Source organism: Oncorhynchus nerka, linkage group LG17 (assembly GCF_034236695.1).
Source record: "Oncorhynchus nerka isolate Pitt River linkage group LG17, Oner_Uvic_2.0, whole genome shotgun sequence".
Classification (NCBI taxonomy): Eukaryota; Metazoa; Chordata; class Actinopteri; order Salmoniformes; family Salmonidae; genus Oncorhynchus; species Oncorhynchus nerka.
In genome coordinates this window covers 41150307-41176107 of record NC_088412.1, presented here as the reverse complement: position 1 = coordinate 41176107, position 25801 = coordinate 41150307, and the positions used below count along the sequence as shown (strand labels likewise).

General features: G+C 43.0%; 1 protein-coding gene and 1 non-coding gene across 2 annotated transcripts; one reads left to right on the top strand and one right to left on the bottom strand.

Annotated features, from left to right (window-relative positions):
• The first annotated feature begins 1084 nt into the window (after window positions 1-1084).
• On the top strand, window positions 1085-23007 carry LOC115145249 (lysophospholipase D GDPD3-like). Its single transcript, XM_065003167.1, is given in 11 exon segments — window positions 1085-1839; window positions 1841-1853; window positions 2163-2205; window positions 14731-14866; window positions 15104-15149; window positions 16251-16369; window positions 17609-17698; window positions 17873-18006; window positions 18261-18320; window positions 18436-18487; window positions 22289-23007. Coding segments are annotated over 11 exon segments (948 nt in total). The 5' UTR covers window positions 1085-1713; the 3' UTR covers window positions 22418-23007.
• LOC115145540 (U7 small nuclear RNA) lies at window positions 21109-21163 on the bottom strand. Its single transcript, XR_003865989.1, has one exon. It is a non-coding gene; the product is annotated as a U7 small nuclear RNA (small nuclear RNA).
• Window positions 23008-25801: the final 2794 nt, after the last annotated feature.

Genomic DNA, 25801 nt, shown 5'->3' with positions numbered 1-25801 from the left:
TTTACCAGTAATATTCGCTGTTAACGTGTCACAACCGGCTAAAAAAAAAGAGTAATCTCCTCCCTCCTGTTCCAAGCCAAGTTGTCTGTCCTTTTAGACAACTCTTTCTCCTTTTCCTCCTCGGCATGTCTCTGCATGGGTTCGGTATTCTCCCACAGGGCTCAACCTCTGTTTACTTCATCAAGGTTTGGGAATACGTAAAGCACGACTTTAGTTTAATAGCTAATGCAGGTTTGGGTGACAGACTGCATTTGCTATACTGGTTGGTTACAGAAGGCAAAGGGCACTAGAACGTCTTACAATTTACAGTACCTGCTTAAACTGGACCTTGGATTGTGTGTGTGTGTGTGGTCTTGTCAGTTGAGGAAGGAATGCTATACTGGGGAGTGAACAATTACTTTTCCCTCTGGCATACATGCTATGCTTTTGCTTCTCTCCGAATATCAAGTTTCTCGTTTGCTACCTTTCAGCATTTGTATTGGTGTAAACAATGCTGTGCTATACAGTATTCTGCTGAAGTTGCATGCCTGCTTGAGAAAGTGCATTTACATTTATTCTTTGTTAAGTACACTGTCTGTGTGTGTGTTTGCGCCCGTGTGTGATAAAAATGAGTTTACATACCCATCCTTTGTTAAAAGGTTCCTGACTGCATCGAAAACTGCCATGTATCAACGCTTGCTGACATGCTCTTTAACAGCCTATAGTGTTAGCTCTCTCTCATATCTGTTGCTAGAGGTAGCACCCATAATGTTATCATTACATTCATATTCCCACCCATAAATGCATGTTATTTGAGGTTTGCTTTTAATGTATTTTTTAGCCGCACTTCGTGTAGGATAGTTCCATTTACATGATTACCTTATCTCACACACAGTAAAAGAGAGCGTGAGTTTGTGTCACAAAAGGTAGTAACGCCTGAGAGAATAACAATATATGCCACAGGGAAGGGAAAAAGAGGGGAAAGAGAGGTGTGGGAGGCCAGCTCCTACTGACGGACTAGTATTTAATTTACTGTGATTTTACAACTTCGTGTGGGAGAACGGTAAAAAGGGAAAGTGCGAAGGAGATAGGGTTTACTACAAACAGAACCCATGGATGGGAAAGAGAGTAGCGTTAGGTGAGGTTATGAGTAAGAGTTTTGCTAAGCATTCGAGTGCAAGTTATGGGAGTAGGACCTTGTGGCACTTCCTTCGGATGCCTCCTTAGGTTGTACCAGTTTTTCAAGTCCTGTTTTTTTTTTTAAATTTAACTGTATGAAAGTTGTTACAACATTGTTCTAGGCTGAGAGGTGACCAATGAACTGACGGAGAGAGAAACCGAGTGATCAGAATAAGAGGAGTAGTAAAGTGGAAGATAGAAAGAGAGAAGATAATTGTGTGAAAAAGAGTCAAGTGAAGTTTAATATGACCAGATCAATTGAGTGTCTTTAGATGCACTTGAAGAGGATTTGGAGTGGTTTCTACATTGGCTGTTAGTTACCTATGTTATGAAGCAGCACGGTGGGCGATAGCTGAAAACATTTTATTACAACTTGCAGAACAAGGGACTCATATCTGGCAGGTTATTTTCCATCAGTACACAGCCTGACACTTGTAGGTGTTCTGTTCATTTATTGTTAGAGTATCTAGGAGGATCCAAGGACCTCTGCCTTTTGATACTGCGCCTAATTGCCTTCGGACACTTTTGAGGACCGTTTGCTGAGGAGAATTGATTATGGCCAGTTTCCTGTACTTTATCCTTCCGGCCCTAGGGGGCTACACCCTGACGTCGCTCTACCTGTTGAAGAACCCTCAGATCCTCCACAAGAAGAAACGGGCTGCCTTCCACTGTACCCACATTCTCACACAGAGGAGGTAAGGAAGGAACGGTGGAGGGATGTGGTAGTTACCTTGCTGTTTCACTTTTCATCTGTAATCATTGATGTGAATAGACTGGACAAGTGAAAGTGGGATGTTTGGAGCCTGTGGTGTAGCTGCATGCAGGAATGCTGAGTGTCTATTGATTTGACCCAGAGTCACACTATATCTGGATAAATATTTGGCTCTGATTTGAACTATCCTGTTATTTCAAGTCAGTGGGGATCAAGGAAAAGCAGGCTAGAGAGCGAGAGTCTTGGAGCTGGATATGACAGTGATCTCTGCTTTTCTGATCTGTCTTGGCAGGAAGCGGTGAGAGGATGGAGAGCACCATGGAGGCCTTCACACAGTAAGTGACCAACCCTAACCAAACCTGGCTTCAGATCAGTTACAGTGCGTATCATAAGTATTCAGCCCCCATTCGATTTCTTAACATTTTATTGTATTTTTGTTCAACAATCTACCTAAAATCTTTTTTTTTTCTCCATTTTTATAAACGAGTCAATACATAGAAACACCATTGGCAGCAATTACAGATGTGATTCTTTTTTGGGTAAGTCGCTAAGAGCTTTGCACACCTGGATTGTGAAATATTTGCCCATTATTCTTCAAAAAAGACTTCATGCTCTGTCAATTTGGTTGTTCGATCATTGCTAGACACAGACGGCGATTTTCAAGTCTCGCCATAGATTTTCAAGCAGATTTAAGTCAAAACTGTAAGTAGGCCACTCAAGAACATTCACTCATTGGAGGCTGCTGAGGGGAGGACGGCTCATAATAATGTCTGGAATGGAGTCAATGGAGTGGTAACCACATCTTTAATGTGTTTGATACCATTCCATTTACTCCATTCCAGACATTATTATGAGCCATCCTCCCATCAAACTTTCTTTGTCATGAGAAATGCTTACTTACAAGCCCTAACCAACAGTGCAATTTAAGTTTAAAAAAATAGGTATTAGGTAAACAAATAAGTAAAGAAATAAAAAACAGTAAAATGACAGTGAAAATAACAGTAGCGAGGCTATATACAGGTGTTACCGGTACAGAGTCAATGTGTGGGGGCACCGGTGTGTCTGGCTAAATGAGGTAATATCTACATGTGGGTATTGTTAAAGTGACTATACATAGATGATAAACAGAGAGTAGCAGCAGAGTATAAGAGGGGGGGGGGGGGGGGGGGTCTTGAATGGCAGGACACAATGCAAATAGTCCGGGTAGCCATTTGATTACCTGTTCATGAGTCTTATGGCTTGGGTGTAAAAGCTGTTGAGAAGCCTTTTGGTTGTAGACTTTGCGATCCGGTACCTACCGCTTGCAATGTGGTAGCAGAGAGAACAGTCTGACTGTGGTGGGAGAGTCTTTGACAATTTTTAGGGCCTTCATCTGACACCGCCTGGTGTAGAGGTCCTGGATGGCAGGCAGCTTAGCCCCAGTGATGTACTGGGCCGTGCGCACTACCGTCTGTGGTACTTTGAGGTCGGAGGCCGAGCAGTTGCCGTACCAGGCAGTGATGCTCTCGATGTTGCAGCTGTAGAACATTTTGAGGATCTGAGGACCAAAGCCAAATCTTTTCGGTCTGCTGAGGGGAATAGGTTTTGTTGTGCCCTCTTCATGACAGTTTTTGTGTGTTTGGACCATTCTAGTTTGTTGGTGATGTGGATACCAAAGAACTTGAAGCTCTAATCCTGCCACACCACAGCCCCATCAAAGAGAATGGGGTGTGCTCGGTCCTCCTTTTCCTGTAGTCCTTTGTCTTGATTACGTTGAGGGATAGGTTGTTATTCTGGTGTAACAGTATAACTTTAGACCGTCCCCTCGCCCATACCCGGGCGCGAACCAGGAACCCTCTGCACACATCAACAACAGTCACCCACGAACCATCATTACCCATCGCTCCACAAAAGCCGCGGCCCTTGCAGAGCAAGGGGAACCACTACTTCAAGGTCTCAGAGCAAGTGACGTCACCGATTGAAACGCTATTTAGCGCGCACCACCGCTAACTAAGCTAGCCGTTTCACATCCGTTACACTGGCACCACCCCGCCAGGTCTCTGACCTCCTCCCTATAGGTTGTCTTGTCGGTGATCAGGCCTACCACTTGTCGTCTGCAAACGTAATGATGCTGTTGGAGTCGTGCCTGGCCATGCAGTCGTGGGTGAACAGGGAGTACAGGAGGGGACTGAGTACACACCCCTTAGGGGCTCCTGTGTTAAGGATCAGCGTGGCAGATGTGTTGCTACCTACCCTCATCACCCGGGGGCGGCCCGTCAGGAAGTCCAGGATCCAGTTGCAGAGGGAGGTGTTTAGTCCCAGGATCCTTAGCTTAGTGATGAGCTTTGTGGGCACTATGGTGTTGAACGCTGAGCTGTAGTCAATGAATAGCATTCTCACGTAGGTGTTCCCTTTGTCTTGGTGGAAAAGGGCAGTGTGGAGTGCAATAGAGATTGCATCATCTGTGGATCTGTTTGAGCGGTATGCAAATTGGAGTGGGTCTAGAGTTTCTGGGATGATAATGATAATGTGAGCCATGACCAGCCTTTCAAAGCACTTCATGGCTATGGACGTGAGTGCTACGGCTCTGTGGTCATTCGGGTAGGTTACCTTAGTGGCAGGTTACCTTGGGCACAGGGACTATGGGGGTCTGCTTGAAGCATGTTGGTATTACAGACTCAGTCAGGGACATGTTGAAAATGTCAGTGAAGACACCTGCCAGTTTGTCAGCACATGCCCGGAGTACACGTCCTGGTAATCCGTCTGGCCCAGCGGCCTTGTGAATGTTGACCTGTTTAAAGGTCTTACATCGGCAATGGAGAGCGTGATCACACAGTTGTCCGGAACAGCTGGTTCTCTAATGCAGGCCTCAGTGTTGCTTGCCTCGATGTGAGCATAAAAGTGATTTAGCTTGTCTGGTAGGCTCGTGTCACTGGGCAGCTTGTGGCTGTGCTTCCCTTTTGTAGTCTGTAATAGTTTGCAGGTCCTGCCACATCCGACTGGTGTCGGAGCCGGTGTAGTACGATTCAATCTTAGTCTTGCATTGGCGCTTTTCCTGTTCGATGGTTCGTCGGAGGACATAGCAGGATTTCTTATAAGCTTCATGGTTAGAATCCCGCACCTGGAAAGCGCCAGCTCTACCCTTTAGCTCAGTGTGAATGTTGCCTGTAATCCATGGCTTCTGGTTGGGGTATGTACATTCAGTCACTGCGGGGACGATGTCCTCGATGCACTTATTGATAATGCCAGTGACCGATGTGATGTACTCCTCAATGCCTTCAGCAGAATCCCGGAACATATTCCAGCCTGTGCTAGCAAAACAGTCCGTAGTATAGCATCTGCTTCATCTGACCACTTTTTTATTGACTGAGTCATCGGTGCTTCCTGCTTTAATTTTTGCTTGTAAGCAGGAATCGGGAGGATAGAATTATGGTCAGATTTGCCAAATGGAGGGCGAGGGAGAGCTTTGTATGCGTCTGTGTGTGTGGAGTAAAGGTGATCTAGAGTTTTTCTCCCTCTGGTTGCGCATTTAACCTCTTACGTCGACCCGACACGCATGCGTCCCATCTAGCCATCTGGAAATGCAAATGCGCTACGCTAAATGCTAATAGCACTCGTTAAAACTCAAACGTTCATTAAAACACACATGCAGGGTACTGAATTAAAGCTACACCTGTTGTGAATCCAGCCAACAAGTCAGATTTTTAAAATGCTTTTCGGCGAAAGCATGAGAAGCTATTATCTGATAGCATGCAACACCCCAAAATACCTGAAGGGAACGTAAACAAAATAATTAGCATAGCCGGCGCTACACAAAACGCAGAAATAAAATATAAAACATTCATTACCTTTGACGATCTTCTTTGTTGGCACTCCTAGATGTCCCATAAACATCACGATTAAATTGGTCCATATATACACTAAATATCGATCTATGAAGAGTGTGTGATCCAGGAAAAAACACAGTTTTAAAACGCAACGTCATTTTTTTAAATTAAAAAAGTCGACGATAAACTTTCACAAAACACTTCGAAATACTTTTGTAATCCAACTTTAGGTATTAGTAAACGTTAATAATCTATCAAATTGATCACGGGGCGATGTGTATTCAATAGCTCCACGTCTTAAAATCATGGTCGGAAATTTCTACTCCAAAACATCCTGTCGAAGACCGGAAGGAATGGGCTCTCTCTCACTCGTTTGACCAATTGACAAGACTGGCGACATCGTGTGGAAGCTGTAGGACTTGCAATCTCAGCCCCATGTAATTTGCTTTCCAATAGACAATACATGCAAGTGGCGCATTGATATATTTTCCAGTTTTCAGTGATCAGTTTTTCTTGCGCTTTTCGATGAAACACACGTTATGTTATAGTCACAGCCATGATTTAACCAGTTTTAGAAACGTCAGAGTGTTTTCTATCCACACATACTAATCATATGCATATACTATATTCCTGGCATGAGTAGCAGGACGCTGAAATGTTGCGCGATTTTTAACAGAATGTTCGAAAAAGTAGGGGGTAGACTTAACAGGTTTTAACATGCTGATAGAAATGAGGTAAAACTAATTTAAGTTTCCCTGCATTAAAGTCCCAGGCCACTAGGAGCGCCGCCTAACGGTGAGCGGTTTCCTGTTTGCTTATTTCCTTTATGCAGCTGACTCAGTGCAGTCTTACTGCCAGCGTCTGTCTGTGCTGGTAAATTAACAGCCACAAAAAAAATTGATTAACTCTTGGCAAATAGTGTGGTCTACAGCTTATCATGAGATACTCTACTTCAGGCGAGCAAAATCTAGAGACTTCCTTAAATTTCGTTCACCAGCTGTTGTTTACAAATATACACAGACCCCCCCCCCCGGAGTGTTCTATCTGGCCGGTGCAGCGTATATCCTGCTAGCTGAATATTTTCTATGTCGTCATTCAGCCATGATTTGGTGGAACATAAGATATTACAGTTTTTGATGTCCCGTTGATAGGATATTCGTGATCGTACCTCATCTTATTTATTGTCCAATGATTGTATGTTGGCAAGTAATATTGATGGTCAGGGCAGATTTCCCACTCGCTGTTGGTGGATTCTTACGGGGCACCCCGCCCTGTGTCCTCTACCTGCGTCTCTTTCTCTTGCCAATGAAGGGGATTTTGGCCTTGTCGAAGAAAAAATCTTAGTCTAATCCGAGCTGAGTGATCGCTGTCCTTTTATCCAGGAGCTCTTTTTTTGCCATAAGATATGATGGTTACAAATAAGTTACAAATAACGCAAAAAAAAACAAATAATAGCACAATTGGTTAGGCGCCCGTAAAACGGCTGCCATTTCTTCCGGCGCCATCATCAGCAGCAGCAGCCTCCACTGCGATTTACTGTCTTCTAGGTTATTGTCCTGCTGAAAGGTGAACTTGTTTGGTGAAAAGCAGACTGAACCAGGTTTCCTCTCGGTACAACACAACTGTGTGTGAGTTACACTCTCACGATTTCAATTGAAGAACTAAAATCACGCCTGACAAGGCCAATGAAATAAACGCCTTTCTGAAACCCTTAAATTATTCTGCTCTTCACCTCGATTTCAGCAGGAACGATTCATGCCAAAAACAAACATCTTTGGAACATGAGACTGACTCCAACTAAACTATCCATTTGTGGTAGTGGGTGCTCACCCGTTGTGTGCAAACCAATTAGTTATTCTATGGATTGCTTGGCCTGGCTGTAGCAATGAGTAAGATGGCTAATACGACCGAAACGATGAAGGCTAACAAGCTGGGTCGGGACCATGCCCAAATGAATACAAATATATTCACGTTTGTTGTCTTGTATGTCTCAGCCAGCTCGGTGCATTCTCTGGCTTTCCTCGCTCGAATCAGTTTGTGTGTGGGCCTAGGGGACGGTTTCACTAACCGTGGCTTGCCCACGGCTGGCAATGTTCTGCTAGTCCAAGGCGCAGGTTCTCTTGACAATCGTGTCTCATTCTTGAGGGGCCTTGGTGTTTCCGATAGTGACTTCCTCTCCCAGTTGCCTGTACCTCGGCTGAGTCTGAGTTGCGGGACGCGGATTTGTTTTATGGTTGGAGCAAATGTCTTGTCTGCCTGGGCGTGGTGTATGCAGTAGCTGCCTGCACCTAACCCGGCTCCTGGTGTTGGTTACTGGAGGCTACTTGAAGAGAGAGGGCGGCCAGGTTTGGTGGGTACCCCCCGTCGCCTGTGTCTGCCTTGGTCATGCACCGCTTGCCTCTCTTCCCAGAATATTTTTTGATGAAGGGTCCCGGTCCCACCGCGGTGATCCATTCCTACATTGACTTTCGAGCCCAGGCTAGCTAAAACGCTGGCAAACACACCTAGGCAAGCTAGCTTTTACTAGTTATTCCTACCTTCCCATGGTGGAGTTGCTTGGGTAGCTCTCTTGTTTAGATTATGTAGAGTTAAGTCACTTGGCTATTCTAAACGGACTATGCTGTGGTCAAAGAGGCAAGCTAGCTTAGACTAAAAAGCTTCCTGCCTAACGTCGGCTAGGATGCATAACTTCTGACAAGTGAAATTTAGTAGCTTTCCCCAAGCACCTTCTGATGAGAAAGCAGCCCCTGAGCACTTGGCTCGGGTAAACCCCAGAACGAGGGTCCTTGCTACAGGTGTGAGCGACCAGTACAACCCTCCACAAAAACATTACTTTGACAACAGTGCCCGCACGTTTGGTTACTGTCCAAACGAGGTACTACGTCAGCCCTTGCCAGAGCCCCCTGTGCCCCTTAAGTGGTTGTTGGTAGCAGAATTGAGGGAATTAGCAGGGTTGGAGAGGATGATGCTATTATCCCACAAAGTCTCTTTGGTTACATGCCCTGTGTCCAGTATAAGCTTTACGCACATACATTGAGCGGACCCGGGATATCCAGTTATGTGACCAGCTTTTTGTCTGCTTTGCTAATCCAGCTCCTTTTAGGGCGCTCTCTAAGCAGCGTCTTTTCCACAGGATTGTGGAGGCTATCTTCCTGGCATATAGCGGCAAAGGTTACCGAATGGTGTACACATCCACTCCACCAGGGGCATTATTTAAAGGGTTGACCATTGGGGATATTTGTTGCGGCGAATTAGGCATCACCACACACTTTTGAGGTTTTATCGCTTGCACGTCACTGCTCCCAGTTTAGCCCACAACGTGCTTACAGCTGGGAGAGGCCCGGCTTGGGGCGGGATTCTAGTTTCCAAGGGAAACAAGGTACAACACCTGTTTGGCCCGGTGAAGAGCAGTACTGTATTGAAATTTTGTTGTACTTTTAGATGGTTAAAAAGGGCAAGTATAATGCAAACGTCTAGCAACCCAAAGGTTGCGTGTTCGAATCTCATCACAGACAACTTTTTAGCTAATTAGCAGCTTTGCAACTACTCAGTTTTTAGCTACTTTGCAACTACAGTGGGGCAAAAAAGTATTTAGTCAAACCTTGTGAAGACTTACAGAAAACGTTTGACCTCTGTCATTGCCAACAAAGGGTATATAACAAAGTATATTGACCAAATTCTTATTTTCCACCATCATTTGCGAATTAATTAATTTAAAATCCTACAATGTGGATTTTTTTTCTAATTTTGTCTGTCATAGTTGAAGGGTACCTATGATGAAAATTACAGGCCTCTCATCTTTTTAAGTGGGAGAACTTGCACAATTGGTGGCTGACTAAATACTTTTTTGCCCCACTGTACTTAAAATGTTAGCTAACCCTTCCCATAACCCTTTTAGCTAGCCCTTCCCCTCATTTGTTTTGATGATGTGACATCATGAAAGACAGAACCACATAACTGTACCTCTGTCTACACTTCTTTTTGCCGAATTTGCAAAATGGTTACAAACTCAAACTATCGATCACTACAGAAGAAGCAAATCCTAGATGTTGCCTTATCAATCTGCAGGTGGAAGCATACGTAGCCTAGGATGAGAACATCGATAACCTCTGAAGCATTCTAACGAGATCAACTCTGAGAACTACTGTACAAGGTACGGTGAAGTATCCATTCTTACCACCACCATGACCAGTAGTTCTACCTAAGGACATGGTGATCTCTGGTGGTTGAACCAGAGTCGTACGCCCAACATCTCCGTGACCAAGGATTTGGACGATCAAGGACAGCTCAGTCATAAATACATATATTGCGTTCTCTTTTCCCGAGTGAGCGAATATTAGAGTGCTTAAGAGTTTGTGTTTTGTGAGCGTAGCTTCCCAATGTCCAATAGAGTAACTCCTTTGTCTCCTCGCCACCGTGTTATACCCAAACGGTCCTGTTTTGCTAGTCTTCAAGAGACAATTTACTGTATAATGTTTGTGTATTCTGTAATTGTTTAATTAGTTAGTAAATGAATAAATAATTGCGCTGATTCATCAATAAAGTAGGGTTAGTGCAGACGACAAGAAATTACGACGTTCCGAATGACTGAGGTAATAATACATTAATAAGTGACTGTAATCGATAAGACATGAAAATATCTGAAGAGTTCAATTCGGGAAATAGTGACTCTTTAAACTTTTTCCCATGGTGCCACGACTTAGTTCATTAATGTTACAAGTCTTCACATTAAGGAGAAGTCACGACAGTATGCTTATCATCATTAAGGACTGGGGAGAATTTCAGGATAAAAAAAGATACAGAATTGATCTAAGCACAGGCAAAACCTGGTTCAGTCTGCTTTCCACCAGACACTAGGATATTAATTTACCTTTCAGCAGGACAATAACCTAAAACACAAGGCCAAATCTACACTGGAGTTGCTTACAAAGAAGACGGTGAATGTTCCTGAGTGGCCAAGAAGACAGTTTTGACTTAAATCTACTTTCAGGCAAAACCTGAAAATGGTTGTCCAACAATGATCAACAACAAATTTGACAGTTTGTAGAATTTTGAAAAGAATAATGGGCAAATGTTGCACAATCCAGGTGGGGAAAGCTCTTAGAGACTTACCCAGAAAGACTCACAGCTGTAATCAATGCCAAAGGTTCTTCTACAAAGTATTATACAACGGGTGGGTCTAATATCTTGTGTTTCACTGAGTCATGGCTGAACGAAGACACGGATAATATTGAGCTGGCTGGGTTTTCTGTGCATCGGCAGGACAGAACAGCTACATCTAGTAAGACGAGGGGTGGGTCTATTTGTCAATAACAGCTGGTTTGTGATGTCTAATATTAAAGAAGTCTTGAGGTATTGCTTGCCTGAGGTAGAGTACCTCATGATAAGCTGTAGACCACACTATCTGCCTAGAGAGTTTATCTATATTATTCGTAGCTGTCTATTTAACCACTACAAACCGATGCTGGCACTAAGACCTTACTCAACGAGCTGAATAAGGCCATCAACAAACAAGAAAATGCTCATCCAGAAACTGCGCTCCTTGTGGCCGGGGACTTTAATGCAGGCAAACATAAATCCTTTTTATATAATTTCTACCAGCATGTCACATGTGCAACCAGAGGGAAAACAACTCACCTTGGCATTGGCTGTGTGTTTCGGGTCATTGTCATGCTGGAAGACCCAGCCACGACCCATCTTCAATGCTCTTACTGAGGGAAGGAGGTTGTTGGCCAAGATCTTGTGATACATGGCCCCATCCATCCTCCCCTCAATACGGTGCAGTCGTCCTGTCCCCTTTGCAGAAAAGCATCCCCAAAGAATGATGTTTCCACCTCCATGCTTCACGGTTGAGATGGTGTTCTTGGGGTTGTACTCATCCGTCTTCTTCCTCCAAACACGGCGAGTGGAGTTTAGACCAAAAAGCTATATTTTTGTCTCATCAGACCACATGACCTTCTCCCATTCCACCACTGGATCCTCCAGATGGTCATTGGCAAACTTCAGATGGGCCTGGACATGCGCTGGCTTGAGTAGGGGGAACTTGCGTGTGCTGCAGGATTTTAATCCATGACGGCGTAGTGTGTTACTAATGGTTTTCTTTGAGACTGTGGTCCCAGCTCTCTTCAGGTCATTGACCAGGTCCTGCCGTGTAGTTCTGGGCTGATCCCTCACTTTCCTAATAATCATTGATGCCCCACGAGGTGAGATCTTGCATGGAGCCCCAGACCGAGGGTGATTGACCGTCATCTTGAACTTCTTCCACTTTCTAATAATACCGAATACTCATGTCGGTAGCCATTCAGTGCTTTGAAAGACTGGTCATGACTCACATCAACACCATCATCCCGGAAACCCTAGTCCCAGTGCAATTCACATACCGCCTCAACAGATCCATAAATGACGCAATCTCAATCGCACTCCACACTGCCCTTTCCCACCTGGACAAAAGGAACACCTATGTGAGAATGCTGTTCATTAACTACAGCTCATTGTTCAACACCATAGTGCCTACAAAGCTCATCCCTAAGTTAAGGATCCTGGGACTAAACACCTACCTCTGCAACTGGATCCTGAACTTCCTGACAGGCCGCCCCCAGGTGGTAAGGGTAACAACAACACGTCTGCCACACTGATCCTCAACACTGGGGCCCCTCAGGGGTGTGTACTTAGTCCCCTCCCGTACTCCTCCCTCTTCACCCACGACTGTGTGGCCAAGCACGACTCCAACACTATTATTACGTTTGCAGATGACTCAATGGTGGTAGGCCTGGTCCCCGACAATGATGAAACAGCCTATAGGGAGGAGGTCAGAGACCAGGACAACAACCTCTCCCTTAATGTGAGCAAGACTAAGGAGCTGATCGTGGACTTACATGAAAAGTAGGGCCGAACAGGCCCTCATTAACATCAATGGGGCTGTAGTGGAGCGGGTCGAGAGTTTCAAGTTCCTTGGTGTCCTCATCACCACAAACTATCATGGTCCAAACACACCAAGACAGTCGTGAAGAGGGCATGACACCTTTTCCCCCTCAGGAGACTGAGGATTTGACATGGGTCCCCAGATCCTCAAAAAGGAATACAGCTGCACCATCGAGAGCATCCTGACCGGTAGCATCACACCTGATATGGCAACTGCTTGTCATCTGACCGTAAGGCACCACAGAGAGTAGTGCATACGGCCCAGTACATCACTGGGGCCAAACTTCCTGCCATTCAGGACCTATACAATAGGTAGTGTCAGAGGAAGGCCCAAAGACTGTTCTCACTGCTAACGCACGGCAAGCGGTACCAGAGCACCAAGTCTAGGTCCAAAAGGCTCCTTAACAGCTTCTACCCCCAAGCCATTAGACTGATGAACAATTAATTAAATGGCCACCAGGATATTTACATTGAACCCCCCCTTTGCTTTTACACTGATGCTACTCGCTGTTTATTATCTATGCATAGTCACTTTACCCCTACCTACATGCACATATGACCTATTACCATATTACATATTACCATATTACCTTCAACATTTCAACATTGTTTCAATATTCAAACTAAATCTCAAGCTGTCCCATAGTTATGAAAGTGTCGGGAGTCAGGATGCGACAGACAGGCAGGCAGCATTTCTCAGCCAGTCGAAATCATGAATCAGCTGGCATCATTTTCATGGATATATACAAAGAAATATCAATTGAAAAAAGATCAAATGAAATGAAGTCCGGCTAGTTTAAAGTCTATCCAGCTTCAGTTTGAAGTGTTTGTGTTAGCTGTGTTTTTGGCTAGCTCCTCTGAACAACAGTGTCCTGATGAGAGAGCACATTTTCTATGCCAGGAGAAATCCAAATAGATTACACTAGAAAGCAACTTAAACATATGCAAATTAAGCTACTTTGCTGTTATTTTGGCTGCACTGTTTGACGTGACTAAGTTAGCTGTAGTTGGCTAGCTAGAATTCAAGGGATAAAAATGTTGCCAGCCAGTATGGGTATGGAACATTTAGAACGAATGACTAGAACAATTTAGAACAAAAAGACTGAACAACTGGGTGAGACACTGGCAAACGAACTGGCTTGGGGTGCAACCTTAGATTTGTGTCGGGACTATATCTTGCGGAAGGATGAAATAGTTCAAATAAATTCATCAAGATAAAGTTTAATAAAAATATGTCAATCATTATTTGAATATGTAGGTAACCCTCGAAGCCGGTGTTTGAAGGGTATTGGCACAGTTTGCCGGCCCTCGACGAACACCCGTGCCAATATATCCTCCAAACACAGGCTTCTCGGGCATTATCACTTAATTGAATCAGGGGTGTGAATACAGTAGTTATGTAAATTTGATATTTGAAAAAAATTGATGAAAACATCTTTTAACTTTGTTATTATGTGTAGATGGGTGACAAAAATAGATTTAATCCATTTTGAATTCAGGCTGTAACACAACAAAATGTGCAATAAGTCAAGGGGTATGAATACTTTCTGAAGGCACTATAGGTCCATTGTAATTTTGACATACTTTCGATTTGGTTTTAGTCATTTTAAAGTATGTTTTATTTGAGTTTTTTGTATTTTTTCTCAAACCACCCTTAAACTGGATTGGACCCCCTCACAGGCCAGACTCGGACCGTATGTTTGACACCTCTGAGCTAGATTCAATCAGATCAAGCATTAACATGCGCTAACCGACACCTGCATAGTTGGTGTTTCAAATCGGTGAGCAGCTGCTTGTGTGGTCATTGTCACAAAGCCACACCCATCCCACTCACGTTAGAAGTTCAGAACTAGAAAATGTTGGCTATATAGAAATAATGAAACTCAAATTAAAAATCATTTAAACTAAATATTTCAGCCTAATCGATGTGTAGATTGTATCACACATTCCAGTGTTGGAATGTGTTGGATGGCTACATGGGATTACTACTAATGTGCCAATGTCTGCAATAAGCATGATGCCTGGAGCCACTTGTGGATTGACAGCTCTAATGCAGTTCCACCTACAACAGTTATGCGGGTGTCGGCATTTAATCTAACACACACACACCCCCCCCCCCCCCGTCCCCGTCAGTGCGGTGGAGCAGGGTACAGGAATGCTGGAGCTGGACTGTCACCTGACCCGGGATGGTCATGTGGTCGTGTCACATGACGAAAACCTCCTGAGGCAGACTGGCCATGATGTCACCATCTCCTCCCTAAACCTAGAGGTTAGAGGTCAAATGTATATTAAAACCATAGAATATAAAACTCCCCTTGATTGTTGCTTGAACTCTGTTACCATAGCTATTCTGACCTTAATGTGTATGAATTATAATGTGTATACATGTAGGCTCCTTTTATAATCTGTTCCATAAACTGTTTTAGCTTTTATAAACTGTCCCATACAGTAATGAGGCAGTTCATTCATTTTGTAGTATAAAATATGAATTGTGTTTTCTTTTCAGGACTTACCCTTGTATAAGGACAGACTGGAGGTCACATTTAATGCAGGTATCCACTGTAACACATACACTACATGGCCAAAATTATGTGGACACCTGGTCGGCAAACATTTAATTCCAAAATCAAAGGCATTAATATGGAGTTGATCCCCCATAGCTGCTATAACAGTCTCCACTTTTCTGGGAAGGCTTTCCACTAGATGTTGGAACATTGCTGCAGTGACTTGCTTCCAATCAGCCACAAGAGCATTAGGGAGGTTGGGCCTCGCTTTGTGCACGGGGGCATTGTTTTTCATTTTAAACTTTTTTTATTTTTTTATTATTAGTTTTAAAAAATAATATTTTTTTTAACCCCTTTTTCTCCCCAATTTCGTAATTAGTCTTGTCTCATCGCTGCAACTCCCATACAGACTCGGGAGAGGTGAAGGTCGAGAGCCGTGCGTCCTCCGAAACACAACCCAACCAAGCTTCTTGACACTTAACCCGGAAGACAGCCGCACCAATGTGTCGGAGGAAACACCCTGACTGTGTCAGCGTGCACTGCGCCCAGCCCGCCACAGGAGTCGCTAGTGCACGATGGGACAAGGATATCCCTGCAGGGCAAACCCTCCCCTAACCCGGACGACACTGGACCAATTGTGTGCCACGCCATGGGTCTCTCAGTTGCTGCGACAGAGCCTGGACTCGAACCCCAAATCTCTAGTGGAGCTAGCGCAGCTAGCACTGCAATGCAGTGCCCTAGACCACTGTGCCAATCGGGAGGTCCCTTTCCCTTCACTAGCCCGAACCATGAAAAACAGCCCCAGGGCATTATTCCTCCTCCACCAAACTTTACAGTTTGCACTATGCAACTACCTCTGCAACTCAATGCTGCAAGGCAAACGCAGCTTTTCATTGGAAATTCGTGTACTTCTGGTGTACCAAAATACAACGACGCTGTCAGCCTAATTAAGGCACACACACAGAGACACACACACTCATCCACCATACTTCTCTGACAGAAGTGGGTCAATGGCATAGACAAATGCTCTTTGTGAGGTTTCGCACCAATGTGTGTGCGTATATGCATGCGTGTGTGTTATCATGACATTCACTACCTCACCCTTCTCCCTCCCATCCCCTCCCTTTCTTCCTTCCTTTCCAACACCAGGCCACTACAGCACCGGTACAGACAGGAAGTTCACCCTGTTGGAGGAAGTGTTCAGGAAATTCCCTAAGATGCCAGTCAACATCGAAATCAAAGAAGACAACAGCTTGCTGATGGAGAAAGTACAGGACTAAGCTAAATCCAATCAAATTCAACTTTATTTACAGAATATACTTTATAAATATAGCAGTGAGCAGCAATGAACAGGGTTCACAGGAAGACAGAAAGGACACAAGATAGTTGGATAGCAAAGCAAGCACTATATCATGTAGGAACTATCTTCCTTTATGTGCAATCAGTGAAAGCATTACCATGGTTCTCTCTCAATACCACAAGGATGATGACATCTATAGTGCCACCAACTGGTCCAGTGCAGCCATCTAAGGTTGCAGTGACTTTATCACACAGCTTCTAAGGACATATACATTGGTTTACGTACCAAATTTCATGGCCCCATGTCTATCGGTTCAGTTCTTATAGCCCTGGTGTTATATGGTGCCATCTAGTTGTGTGACGTGGCCGACTTTGAATGCAGCAACTAATCCTTCTCCAATTCATTACAGGCTAATTCATTGAGTCTATACCAAATCTGGAGTCAATATGATTTATGGTTTGTGAGAAGATTTGTGTTTTTATCATTAGCATATGCTAACGTGCAGGTTACAGTGCAGCTATATTTGAATTTAACAACTAAAACCATTAAAGACTGATGTCATGAGTAAATAAAAAATCTGGACATAATCTGACATATGGTTCATGAGGAGAAGACGATTGCAGATGTTTTTGAGCATTAGCGTTCCTTATGAAAAGAAGTTGTTAAGTTCTCTTTTTTGAGTAATCAATACCAATTTCAGTTTCAAGTTGATAGGCCATTGTGAAGTGGATTTAAAAAGGTTTTAAATGGACACACAAAATCTGATTTTTTGATTTGTCATTAACCAAACCCCAAGCTTGGTGTGATTTGGACTTGTTTTTCAAAGGTTTTCCTTTGAAAATTCTCAAGATGGATGAAAAAAATATCCTGACAGGCCTTATGGGTCCTTGAGGCAAATTTGTTCCGCATGAGGAAAGACACCTACGTCAAACGGGCGGTGGATATGAGGGTTTAAGTGAGACCGCTTATAACATTGCCACCTATAGGCCAATCGGTACCATTCTTTTTGACACATTTTACTCATGGTCTTTGTGTGCCAAATTAGGAAAAAAGTGAACAATCTATGCTTGAGTTATTTGACTATGTCAGGGGGAAAAAAAGAATCTAACGATAATAGGTTTCACAGCTTCACTAAATGTTTTAGTCACAGACAACGAATAACTCCCCTCTCCCTTTCTGCCCTGGTCTCTCTCTCGCTCTCTCTCAGGCGTCCAACATGGTGAAACAGTATGATAGAGAGGACCTCACAGTGTGGGCGACTGTAGACTCTACCATTATGAAAAAGTGCCGCAGATCTGTAAGTGTCAACTAGGGGAAGATACAATAAACTGAACCAGGGGTCCAACTCCTGTCCTAGGGAGAGATATTTTCTTGCACTCTCTCAACCCAGCCTCTCTCTTCCCTGTCCCTCCTGCTCTCTTCTATCCCATTCCTCCATCTCTCCCGCTCTGCTCTCCCTCTCTCCTTATAGAACTCCACCATGCCCTATAGTTTCAGTATGAGACGAGGGCTGCAGCTGCTCCTCCTTTACTACAGCGGCCTGCTGCCCTTTGTTCCGCTGGGAGAGAGCTTCCTGCAGTTCTACCTGCCCCGCATCATTAACAGGTGTGTGCGTGCGTATGTCATGTATGTTTTTTTGCGTATGGGTTCCAAAGTTCATGTGCTGATACAGTACCCATCTGACTTCACCATCATCTGTTATGTCTGTGCATGGATGTGTGTGGTCACATGTTTATCTTTGAGTATAGGTGCAGACGGATGTGTGGTGACAGAGAGCTTTCTATTGTTCTTTCTCTGGCAACCCTGTGTGTGTATGTCGTAAATTGTAACTATCATATAATCTCATTCTATTTATGCAGAACATATATTCCTGAGGAGCGTCTTCTGAAGAACAGAATGGTCATCTATCTGATAGAAAAGTGGGTACATTTACTACAGTAACAAAGCAGTTCCCTTTCCCTACTAAAACCAACAGACCATGTACAGGCTTTGATAAAAGATTAAACCACCTGCAAAACGTTAATGTTTTTCCAGATTAACGATGAGGAAGAGTCTATTCAAACATCTGGCCAACAGAGGAATTCAGGTACAGAGCAACCACCATCATTACTATTATCATCATAATAGTTACTGCCATCACTTCCTAGCCCCTTCTGCTAACCGCTTCAGTATGTCATGGCCCGTCAGTAGGGTCAGCAGAGCTCCTGTTACATCCCTCTTTCCCTTATCCAGCCCTTTAAGAACTATAGACACTGAGTGTCTAGGGAAAGGAGCAAACATAGGAGTTCCAATCCAGCTCGATTTTGGTGGAATTTCTCTGTTCTACTGATCTATAATGGGCTTTTGGATGATCAGTGGGCAATGGCTGGCCTACCCCACCAAGATGAGCTGGCCCAGTTCTGATAGACTGAGGTCATGCAAACTCACATTCAAAGTCAAACGCGGCATCAGCAAAGAGACCTGCTCCAACTCCGTCATCAGTTAGTCAGCCAAGATCATGGGTGGTAAAAAACGGAAAGGGTGCCTATAAACTTAGAAAGAACACATTCTACATTGTCACCTCACTCAAAACATCCTATTTTTGGGATGGCTAAAACTATGATTTGGTCAAACACTAAAGTGCATTATCCTACTGATTCCTGTAATGAAAGTGGCTGCCCTCCAAATATGCCTGTGTCCTCACTGGGGCCTGCTGATGCAATGAGCGAGCCACTCTCCTCTCTCCCCATGCGCTCGAGAGAAAAATGCTTTCTAACGTACAACAAGCTTCATCCCCTTGTCCCTGTCGAAGAGAGGAGGTTCTCAGCTTTCTGTAGGTATACTTATTTATTTCCCAACTGTTTTTTAGCACATAACATTTAGTGTTGGATTAATACATGGCTACTAGCAGTGGGTATTGTATTTCGAGTTAGAAATTGAATTAATGTGCTTTTTTAGTAGCTTCCACTTCTACAGGTGTTGAACCCTACATTAATTAGCCTATGATATTAATTACTGCACATTAAGATGTATGTAATTCATCTCTATAGAACAAAAATAAATCAGTAAATCCTGGAGTCCTATTTGGACAGTAAAATATAGCAATTATAGTTTAATTTTGAACCCCAAAATTCATGACAATCACTGGATTAGCACATAAAAATATATTGAAACATGCATTCCTGCTTGGACATGAATACCTCCGTAGTCTATTTATTATACTTCTTAATAAAGTACTACAAATGGCTTATAAGATGATTACTCGTGATTTGGGTCCGACCAAATCATGGGCTGGTGCCACCAACTGTAAAAGTAAGTGACACCAGTGGAAAATGACAGTCTGGAGGCCTGTAATAGAAATGAATAGGGTAGGTGTTGATTCAGGGGAACACATATGATAGGCACTTGTTTGAAATATATCTTAAAGCCTAGATTCAATCAGATCAAGAGTTAACCAGCGATAGCTGCATTGCTGATGTTTTGGAGCTGTCAAATCGGTGAGCAGCTGCTCTTGATTATTGTCACAAAGACACACCCCTCCCACTCACGTTAGAAGTTCAGAACAAGAAAGTGTAGTCTATATAGAAATAATGATGCTCATATTGAAAATCATTCAACTAAATAATGAGGATTTCTATCAGCCCAATCGATGTGTAGATTAATATCTCAAACTCCAGTGTTCAAAATGATAAACATGGCTACATGGAATTTCTCTTGGTGCAGCCTATGGCAATGCCCGCTTTAGGTATAATGCCAGGAGTTACTTGTGGATTTGACATTTCTAACACAGTTCCACCTCCAAAACAATTGCTATGTGAGTGTTGGCTAAAGCAGAAGAAGCACAGAGTGACAGCAGAGAAGATGCTGAGACCGACCGACAGCACACCAGGAAGGCAAACAAAATAGCTAGAGCAGAGGCACAGTTAAAAGTGTTAAGTTGTATCTCCAGTGGTGCTTTTATATATTGTACTTGTTTTTAACATGAGCTGGTTACAAAAGATGAGGAGGACCACATCTCGTCAGCCACTGGTTGAGAAACGCTGTACTTAACTGCCAATGTTATGTGTCAACACTACTGCTTGTGTCTAAGTTTAATTTAGTGGATGAGAATGTCAGACAGAAGACTCAAGCCTGGTGTAGATGTAGGTCTGTGATAAGGTCTGGGCAGTGGCTGATAGTCTGGGGACCACTCCCCTGTGATGGGGGGGGGGGGGGTGAGTTGGCGGCACGTGTAGTGGTGTGGGCTCCCAGTCCACTCCTGCGGCCCAGCTCACTAATAATCACCTATATTTTGACAATTTTTAGTGCAGCGCTCTTGACCTTGTTGAAGACCGAATGCACACCCGGGTCAAAATTAGTTTGACACTCCTGGTGAAGGGACAGGTGACTGAAATGGAACCAGGGTCATGTTCATTCAAGAACACCATAGCAAAATGTTGCGCAACAAAAAATGTAAATCAGCATTTCACATTCAATGTTCAGATAGTAGCTCCCTGTTTCACTTTGTTTTGTACCTAATAAACACAACCCAGCCCTCTCACTCATATCCGCCAACATGGAAAATACTATAGTAATTATTGTAGTGTTTTTGCAGATTTTAATATACTGTAGTGTTCACTGTAGTTTTTGCATAATGTACTATACTGTAGTATTTACGGTAGTGCTTTTGCAGGCATTACTGTAGGATTTACTATAGTGTTTTTGTTTTATTATCTTTGACATAGAAGTGGAGGCTTTCTCCTTCAGGAAACCTACTGGAGAAATACTAAAAGAGCAAATTTTACATAACCTGTAGGTAGGTAGGACTGGAGTCAGAACGAATAGTTCAGAGTTTCTGCTCTTTTCTATAACCTGTAGGGATCACGATATATGGTCCATACTTAGCATGTAGATGTCTCACTTACAGTGCATTCAGAAATTATTCAGACCCCTTCACTTTTTCCACATTCTGTTATGTTACAGCCTTATTCTAAAATTGATTAAAAAAATGGTTTTTCCCCTCATCAATTTACACACAATACGCCATGACGATAAAGCAAAAACAGGTTTTTAGAAACTGAACTATCACATTTACAAAAGTATTCAGACCCTTTGCTATGAGACTCGACATTGAGCTCAGGCGATCCTGTTTCCATTGATAATCCTTGATGTTTCTACAACTTGATTGGAGTCCACCTGTGGTAAATTCAATTGATTGGACATAATCTGGAAAGGCATACATACACCTGTCTATATAAGGTCCCACAGTTGATAGTGCATGTCAGAGCAAAAAACAAAAAGTGAATGGAATACTTTCTGGTGGCACAAAATGGGGTGAGGGGAATGGGCAGGGTATATGCAAATGGAATACTATAGTTCCTCATCACCTCTTTGAAGTCACATAGATGGTATCCAGAGAGTTAGGAAAATCAGCCTTTAATTTCCTTGCACCTTACTTGTGGCATGATCTACAATACACTTTATAATTGGTGGAATTTGTGCCTCTATGGTATTTCAGACGGTTGTGAGGGGACCTTTTTACTGAAGATTGTCTTTTCTGTTTTTCTTTTTGTGTATTGTGTATATGAATGTGTTTAGATGTGTATTTTGGTGCTTAATACAGGGCTCATCTGGAAAAGTGACCTTGGTCTCAGCATTGACTCCTTGTCAAAATAAAGGTAAAAAAAAAAAATGGTATTTACTATTGTTAAATAAGTGTAGTGTTTTTGCAGAGATTACTGTAATATTTACTACACTGCTTATTTTTGCAGATAATACTGTAGTATTCTACAACATTCTAAAGTACAAGTACAACACATGATCAAGGGATACTACAGTGTGTAGTACAGTATACAAAAGTTTACTATAGAATTCTTTAGCACGTACTGTAGTATTTTTCTCATGTGGGATAACTGACGGATATCCTCAGGTGCACCTGTTCGTCTGCAACGAGGATCCTGACATCGAGGCGGCGTTCGAAGCAGGAGCCACAGGCGTCATGACAGACTACCCTACCCTCCTGACTGACTACCTACACAGACACGGGAGGCAAGACTGACAGCCCAAACTTCCAATCAAACTACTAATTCACAAACAGGTTCTTAACTGACAGCTCGAGCTACCTATCAAGAGACCTCCACTCGTACATTGTGTATCACCCCCGAAAGAACCACACTGAAATCGCAATTTTCCTTCACAACTCCGGTCTCCACCAATGAGCAGAAGGACAGCTCTGTGAGGAAGTTGCCCTAAAAAGCACAGATCCAAGACCAGCGTAACTTTCCGAAATCCCAACCTTAACCAATAGAGGGAAAAACACATAACCAATCTCTGATCAATGTCTTTAGGCAACTTCATTCCATCTACACAAAAGTATGTCACTTATACTTACTTTACTTTTGGTTAATGGATTGTGGACATATATTGAGACACTGTTCACCTCTCTCTGCAACCTTCCCAAACCCTAATGGATCTATCAGTGAATGTCTGGATGTTGGGAGGAGAAGTGATTTCTTTAAGTATATATCCTTGATGTTCTCTCATGACATTTACATAATGGAAATGACTTTTGGGGAATTTAAGACATGCTATACAAATTGTATGTTTGTCAATGCAAAGATGATTTAAATAAATACTTGTATACCGTAATTTCCGGACTTTAAGCCGCTACTTTATTCCCACACTTTGAACCTCGCGGTTTATACAATGACGCGGCTAATTTATGGATTTTTCCCGCTTTCACAAGATTCATGCCGCCAAAAAACTGAGCACCGTCACATAATGTGACGTAAATCGAGCGCGCTCAAACTTCCCATCATTCTGATTACGGTAGTAATTTTGTCACCCTCATCATGGCAAAGACATGGAGAAATGCATATGATGCAGCTTTCAAGTTGAAGGCGATAAATCTGGCTGTTGGAACAGGAAATAGAGCTGCTGCATGGGAGCTTGGCCTTAATGAGTCGATGATAAGACGTTGGAAACAGCAGCGTGAGGAACTGACTCAGTGCAGAAAGACAACAAAAGCTTTCAGAGGGAAGAAAAGCAGATGGCCCAAAGTATTTGCAGCCACTCGACATCAGTGTAAATCGTGCATTTAAGGTGGCGCTCCTTGTTCAATGGGAGGCTTGGATGACAAGTGGGGAGAAATCCTTCACTAAAACGGGCCGCAGGCTAAGAGCATCTTATAGTCAAGTCTGCCAGTGGGTCCTGACAGCGTGGAGCATTGTCAAAAAATCCACTATCATCAACGGGTTTCGAAAGGCTGGACTGCTGCGTGTTGAAGGGGCAGCATGAGCTCAGCGGGGTATTTCCCTCCGGATGAAAGTGACGAGAGCGACAATGAAAACGATCCAACAAACGTGTTTCGTTTAAAGGCTGTGTAAAGTTCATTTGTTTCAATGTACCGGTAGGAACCTGCGGCTTATAGACATGTGCGGCTTATTTATATACAACATACATATTTTCCTGGTTCATACACTTCCTGGTTCTCTGTGCGTTGGATGCAGTATAGCAAATAGGTTAACATAATAAGTAGATAAATTCAAACAACTCTTTAGAGACATATTAAGAGATTAAGACCTTGTCCTTTAGAATTCTGAGAAATAAGCCTTCTGTGACACACACAGCAGCCACAATGAATAAGAGCTGAAAACACGGCACTGGACTGGTTCATCTAAATCTAGATAAGAATTTCAGACTTGAGAGTTGATCACAAGTCAGATCTTTAGCTAATGTAAATTTCTTATCATGTTCATGTATAATGATTTAATTCTGTTTTTAGAACAATAATTTGCCCCATTGTTTTCGTTTTTGTTTGTGGCTTTGATGGTATGCCATCTAACAGTGGCTATATTAGTAGGCCTACTGCCAATGTTATGTGTCAATACTACTGCCTGTGTCTAAGTTTAACTTAGAGTGGATGCGAATGTCAGAAGACTCCAGCCTGGTGTGGATGTAGGTCTGGGCACCACTCCCCCCGTGGTGGGGGTGAGTTGGGGGCACGAGCAGTGGTGTGGGCTGGTATGGATAAAATGCCAGGGTCGAATTTTTGTCCCAGTCCACCCCTAACGGCTCAGCTCACTAATAATCACCTATTTTTTTTACATTTTGACAGCGAGGACATATAACCAATTTTCAGTGCAGCACTCTTGACCTTGTTAATCCAGTGGCTTTATTAGGCCTACAGTTATTGTGTTATGTAAGCAAGTAAACTGTAGCTAGTATACGGTCTTGAGCTACAGTACCATAGAATCTCTATGATCTTTCTCATGCGTGACCAAGGACAACATGGACAGGATTCAGATGACTTCTACATAGCTTAACCTATGAAACTAGTTCCCCTACTAGTGTCTTAACGAGAGAAAAAAAAACTTGTCGGGGGAGGTTCTCTTCTGCACAGTTCAACCAATCCAGTAAATGTGGAGGAGAACAGATGGCGTGTCGCCATAGAAAGGAGTCACCCTGCCTCAGTGGAGTAGCCTTGTTAACGTCCAAAAGAGGAAGTTGAGTCACAGGCTCTCTTTCCATTTCCCCTGAAAACTGGAACATCTGGTCGTTGGGGACTCAGCAGAGATACTTAGAAAGTAGGAGATAGGAATCTCAGTGGCCAATGAATGGTAAAACATATAATGCCCCACTAACAGACTTTTGACCAATCGTGTTCACATTGTCATTCTGCGTCATGCGGTTGCTAAACTAATCATCAAGCAATCCCTTCTAAAAGTCAGGGTATGACGCCACATTCATGTGCAAGTCGGACCTAAGAAACTCGGACATTTCCGACTTGCTAACTGGTTGTAGTTATATACCACGTTCAGCAAGTTGGAAATTTCTGTGTTTCCTAGTTCCGTTTAGCATATGAACAGTACCACCGTATGAGTCATAATATCCATAAAACCTTGCAGTGAAACGGTTCCAATCATTTTCCCCATAAGCGATTTTAGAAATACTTAAAATAAGGGCTGTGTATTGTGCAGTGGTGAATAGTACTTAAGTAATTTTTGGTGGTATATGTACTTTGCTATTTCCATTTTTGACAACTTTTACTTAACTACACTCCTAAATAAAATTGTTTAAGCTATATAAGCTAGCTAAATTTAGTAATGAATAAATTGGCTACATTTCTTTAAATAGACTATTCTGTGAACTGCCTTGTGCAAGTTTTAAAATTGTCACAATACCTGTTAGCAAAGGTGTCAGCTAGAGATGACATGCAGGGATTTGTAATCTTGCACAATGTCTACTTTGATGCTAATTACTATTTTAGAATCTGAGGGTAAATAGAGACATATGTCACCTTATCCAGGAGAGATTTACATAGTTATCGAAACATCATGCCAGGGTAAGCCCACACCAAACACAAACCTTATTTTAAAATCCCTTATGGGAAAAATGAATGGTGGAAAAACGATATTAACCATTTCCGTTTGACAGCTAGGTT